This window comes from Protopterus annectens, chromosome 9.part0, assembly GCF_019279795.1.
Source record: "Protopterus annectens isolate FY-2018-M chromosome 9.part0, PAN1.0, whole genome shotgun sequence".
NCBI classification, from domain to species: Eukaryota; Metazoa; Chordata; order Ceratodontiformes; family Protopteridae; genus Protopterus; species Protopterus annectens.
In genome coordinates, this window is record NC_056743.1 from 1,277,585,571 (window position 1) to 1,277,591,018 (window position 5,448).

The 5,448-nt window shown below is 39.6% G+C and overlaps 1 protein-coding gene across 2 annotated transcripts; it reads left to right on the forward strand.

The window, feature by feature from the left end:
- The first annotated feature begins 643 nt into the window (after nucleotides 1–643).
- Nucleotides 644–4,820, forward strand: ITPRIPL1 (ITPRIP like 1). Of its 2 annotated transcripts, none has more exons than XM_044084210.1 (2): nucleotides 644–748; nucleotides 2,256–4,820. In XM_044084210.1, the coding sequence occupies exon 2, from the start codon at nucleotides 2,280–2,282 to the stop codon at nucleotides 3,840–3,842; it is 1,563 nt and encodes a 520-aa protein (XP_043940145.1). In that variant the 5' UTR covers nucleotides 644–748; nucleotides 2,256–2,279; the 3' UTR covers nucleotides 3,843–4,820. The 2 variants fall into 2 exon arrangements, with proteins under 2 accessions (XP_043940145.1, XP_043940146.1); XM_044084211.1 differs by lacking the exon at nucleotides 644–748 and adding an exon at nucleotides 884–1,464.
- Nucleotides 4,821–5,448: the final 628 nt, after the last annotated feature.

Genomic DNA, 5,448 nt, shown 5'->3' on the forward strand with positions numbered 1-5,448 from the left:
TCCACATTTTACCCATTATGAGAGGTAATGCTCCACATTCTGGAGATGGAAGGTCAACGGCTATAATGTGTAGTGTAAGCCAGTTTAATCTTTGTTAAAACTGGAAAGTATCACATTCCTACACACATATGTTAAACCTATGGAAACTATAGAATTCATATTATAAATGATGAGTCCTGACGACAATATCTGCGTATGTTATTGATCATAAAATTGCATTTAATAAATACTTTAGTCGACTCCACTTTATCCAGAGGTATCGCCTAGTATACCTGGAGGATGATGTTTTACTTCAGCTCCCTTTTGGGTTGTCTTGTCTGTACACCATTTTCTGGCAGCACTCGATGCCTCTTAAAAGTAACTAAGTTATTCTAAACTTCTGATTCTGCCAAATGCAAACTTTTATTATTTCAGTCACTAGCTTTAGTTTACGCGTACATTTATTTCATTTTCACTGCTCTTTGTCTGTGACTGATAGTACACTCCCTTGGTGCGGTTCGCATTCAATTAAATTAACAAATAAATACTGTAAATCCTTCTATACACAAACATTTAACTGGTCTGCGATCACATGACCAGCCATTTCTGATTTGCCCATATTTTTTATAGAGTGACGTGCCCTTGGGCACTACGTCACGAAGAAAAACTTCCTTTTGCACTTCTCCCATTTCTAAGGGACTAATTCAGCGATGGGTGGGCAGGATGGCAACAGTTGGTGGCAACATATTCCAGATCAGGGTTTTAGAAGGTAAGTTTGTTAGTCAGTCCGGAGGAGAACGAAATGTACTAGGCACTGGGGGTGGAGCTTATGACACTAAGGAATAAGTGATGTGTGATTGTTAATCGGTGATCAGAAGCAGTCCCAGGGGGGTGTGACAATTTGGGGCTTGGCCCAACTTGCAAACCTGTGCGGTTAACGGAGCTTGCTTGTTTATTTTTGTCCGTTTTAATTGCGGGCACATACTTGACCCCTTGTCCTTTGATGTGACCATGAGGTGTTTCAGAGTTGCTCTGGTTGGAGTAGGCGTTTCACCTCTTTGTTTCAGTGGAGGAAGTTGTGAAAGTTTTGTTTTGTGTGGATCGAGTTTTCCTTGAGTCTGTGCGTCAGAACTGTTGATTGTCAATGCGGTGGGCAACGTTTGTATATCCTCAGTGGCGATTACGTTGGCAATTCTACAAGTGTAAGACATGATCACAGCATCTGGTATATGGAAAAGCTTAATAAGTAGTTATGTGGAATCTTTTTCTTAGTTCCCTTTCATGTATGTAATTGTTAGGTTAGCAGAGGCACACTTGAAGATATTTATCTGGAGGTGTAATCCAAGATTCTAAACCTCCACCCTGGAAAGTTGGAGGTACAACGTGAATTTCTCTCATGTGTTGGGTGCTGGTTTAGAAACAGATATAATCTGAAATTTCACAATTGAGTACCGAGTTCCGTCTGCCCCGCCCCCCACCAAAAAGGTACAGTCATACAAAATTAGTGATAAATAAGAAATGCAGAGTTATAGTGCGTCTATATCTATTTGTTTGTATGTATGTCATATACATAAATATACAAAGTAATGTTTTGATGCACTGCATAATAAAGTAAACATGTACATCTCTGATTAAAAAATTGCCTCTGTTCTATCTGTATACTTTTAAAGTCATTATACCATTTACTGTCTTGAAGGTTGTTTGATGCTGTGTTTCTGTACGAAAATAATTTGTGTAAAAAAAGTATATTTTATGTGGATAGTCAGCATCATTAGCATGCGACTAAGTTTTATCTTGGCATTAGGTTGGACAGAATGCTGCTTCAAAAAATTATTTGTACACCGTGGATGGTATTTGCCTGCCTACAGCTGTAGAAGCCTCATTCTTCTAAGTATGAGTGGTGGTAAGGTCAGGCCAATGTAAGCAAAGGGAAATATGAATTTCCAGGTAAATAAATACATCCTCCTAGAAGAGTGGAAATTTGACTTAATTAAGCTGGGCACAGTCAGTTTGATGTTGGGTCCCTTGCCCTTCCCTAGTCATTGTTGAGGAATGTGATTTTCTCTTATGCTGTGCATTTTTACAGTTAATCTGATGTTAAGCATGGAAGGTTTGTTAAACTCATTGTAGGTTGTAGAAATTTTCTGCCCTCAGTGGTTTGTGTAGATACACAATTTACTCAAGACAGGAAAAAAACATTTGAAAACATATGTTGTAAATTTAAAGTGTAGAAAATGCTGACTTGTATTTCTCATTTCTTGTGATCTGTTTTACAGAATTCACCAAATGTAGAGCCGCTGATGGGGTTTCTTATCTTCTGTTTTCTGATGTTATCGGGGATATGCAGCCATCCCCGTTTTGCTGGTGACCAGGTGGAGAATTATGAAACAGCAACACGGATTCAGGAGAATATAAAACTTTTTCAGACCCAGATGGAAGAGCTACAGAGGGAATTTGATGAGAAAAGTAAAGATGTCCTCATTGAGGAGCCAGCATCTCCTCCAGTGAAGGAGGATACAGAGGATCAGGATCTGGACTGGAGCCTGTGGAGTGTCTTCGTCCCAGCAGTGTTTATTGTCATTGAAATCTGTATACAGGATTTAGATTGGAAACTGCTGTGCAAGACCATTGATGAAGAGGATGATGATGATGATGAAGTAGAGCAAGCCTGTCAAAGGTCATTTACACAGCTTGTCTCATTCCCTGATCGAACTGTACTGGAATCGTTTTACAAAATGCATATTCGGAGCACTATGCAGGATATCACTCGAATGTGCGAATTTGTTGAAGGTTTTACTGATATCTTGTTGGTTGGATGTCGCAGTCTGTGCCAGAAAGACTATGGTATCTTTTTAGAAGATTGTACTGGAGTTGGTAGTATGTTTGAAAAATGGGGTAGTAAGCGAGAGGTAACATTTGACCTTCTAGTACCTCTTCTGCCCCCTGAAGGTTATGTGTTTAAACCAGAAGAGATGCATCCTGAATTTCCACCCGAGAAGCGAGGTTACCGGCGGATAGCTGTCCATTCTGGATGTATGTGCAATAGAACAGAGATACTAGCAGATGTATTGTGTCTGATACATGGTAAAGACAAATTCCATTTAGGAGAGAAGCCAGAAGATTCGCTAGAAACCTGCTTGTGTACTGATGCTTACCTTGATACTGAAAAAGTGTTAAAATGGATGAGAGCTTTGTTATTGGCTTCCTGGGAACAGATCTCTCACAAATATGATTTTAAAGTTACATTCCCTTCTGCTGCCCTATGCATCCTTAAGTTGGCCTATAGGACTGGCAGGCACATTTATATTAATATCATCCCAGCAGTGCGTTGTAGAGACACTGATGTGTGTTTTGTAACCTTGAATTTTGGAATCCACCAGCCACGGGTTTATTGGCTTGAGTCTTTTGCTTTGTTAGAACACCAGTTTTTGAAAGGAATTGCCAGATCTCTTCCTGAGGACAGCTGTCACATCAAATGTTTGCAAATCTTAACATATTTGAATGAAAGACATTCACCTTCAAAGGCCAGTGTACTGACTTCCTATCATATCAAAACAGCACTCATGCATCTATTGTTGGTGCACAGCCCTGAAAAATGGCAGAGTCAGTGGATCACTCAAAGGTTGCGAGATGTTGTGAGGTACTTTAGCTGTTGTCTGGATGAAAAACGGCTTTACCATTTTATGACTGGTAACAGATCATTAATGACAAAGTTTGACATTCCCAGTGATTTTCAGGACACTGAACCAGTAAACCTTTTCCGAGCTTTTGTGCTGGACCATGCAGCCTATAGAAATGCATTGGCTGAGTTTCAGGAAATGGTAATGAGTGTGAATGCCCTAGTCCCAGAATGTGCAGTATAGCTATTCTTTGAAACAAGATGATTGTACTCTAAACTCAATATTTAAAAACAAAACTATTAATAACAATGGTAGTGCTGTTACATTTCATGTTAATTGGTGCAAAGACATAGTTCTGAATGATCCGCTGATGACCAGTAACAGGACCAGAAAATAATATTTTAGCAAGTAGCAACATATCCAGGAAATTGGATCAGATACTGGTATGCAGCTGGAGTTATTTCCAGAACATTGTTACTTATTCTTTGTCCAGGATATTAGAGAAGCTGTAGGAAATATGTCCTGCTGATAGTTTGCCAGGGTAATGCTGAATGTTGAATGGGCTGTATTTTATAGCAAACATTATTCATCTTAAATCTATCTGCAATAATCAAAGTATTAATGCCTTTTATTTTTTTTACTGGGGAGGGTAGTATGTTGTTTGGGTGTGTGTATCAGCAGACTGGCACTGCTATGTCTCCATCATCTCCCTACTGTGTTGCTCCTAATACAGTTTCTCTGCATTGTGACATCCGTGAAGTCAGGTTCTGTGACAGGGTTACACAAAATGCACCTTTTGTAGATTAGCACCAATTTAGGTTTAAAACACTGTCAGTTAAATTAAGACAGAAACTGTGAATAATGACTCTAGAACACAATGAAACGAGTGCTTGCTTTGTTCTGTAATTTCTATGTTTTTATGCTACAGATTATATCCTTTTAGGTGCCACATAAAGTGTTTATATGTACTGTTGGTTTGTTTTTTGGTGTTTCTGACTGTTCATGCACACAGGGCTAAACATCTGGTTCGATGTTCAGCTAGGCTTATGTTAATAGTTTGATGGGACTTTTTAAAAACCTTTATGTGAAGAAATAAAATTATACTGTGGGTGTTATTCATAGTACCATGCTTCACGGATGCATAAAGGGAATGTGAGAATCGTGTCTCTATGCCTGTACTTAAATGAGTAAAGTGCTAAGAACTGGCACAGATTTTTAGAACTTCTGAGCCTTGTGACTAACTGCCCAGTATGCATTAAACATGTGGGGAAAGGCATGTGTATATAATGCCTTGAATGACATTCTGTATTTTCATCAAAAGGCAGTGAGTGCGAGCCTCCATGGATCTCTTGTCTGTGTGAGATCATCTTTATATGGACAGCTTGTTATTGTTTTTATAAAGTTGGAAAGGGGGAAGATATGACTGTTGGAAATATGGGGGTGGAGCAAGCAGCCAAAAGGAACACATTAAAAGGATTGTGCAGGAAGACGTAGGAATGGATGAGTACTATGTTCTTGTTAGGGAATACACCCCCATTTTTTAATTTTTAATAAGGGAAGAAGGAGGGCAAAGTGTGTCAGGGAGTGGGTTAGAGAAGAGTTAAGTATTTTTTTTATGGTACAAAACGTAAAACAGATGAGCACATTATGGTGGACTGACAGTGGGAGGGGGAGATAACACATACAGATGGCAGACAGAGACAACAGGAGGAGTGAGGAAGGCCAGGAGTCCAGTTTGACCCCAATCCGGAGGTCCTCAAATATCTCTGTGCCCTGATGGACCAGGGCAGAGTGACTCCAATGGCATGAAGATAAAGGCCTCCAGTGGCTTGATGGTTGGAGTCAACCA

What these genes read in the sequence shown, in the direction of transcription:
- ITPRIPL1 (XM_044084210.1), top strand. Translation starts at nt 2,280, where the DNA reads ATGGGGTTTCTTATCTTCTGTTTTCTGATGTTATCGGGGATATGCAGC.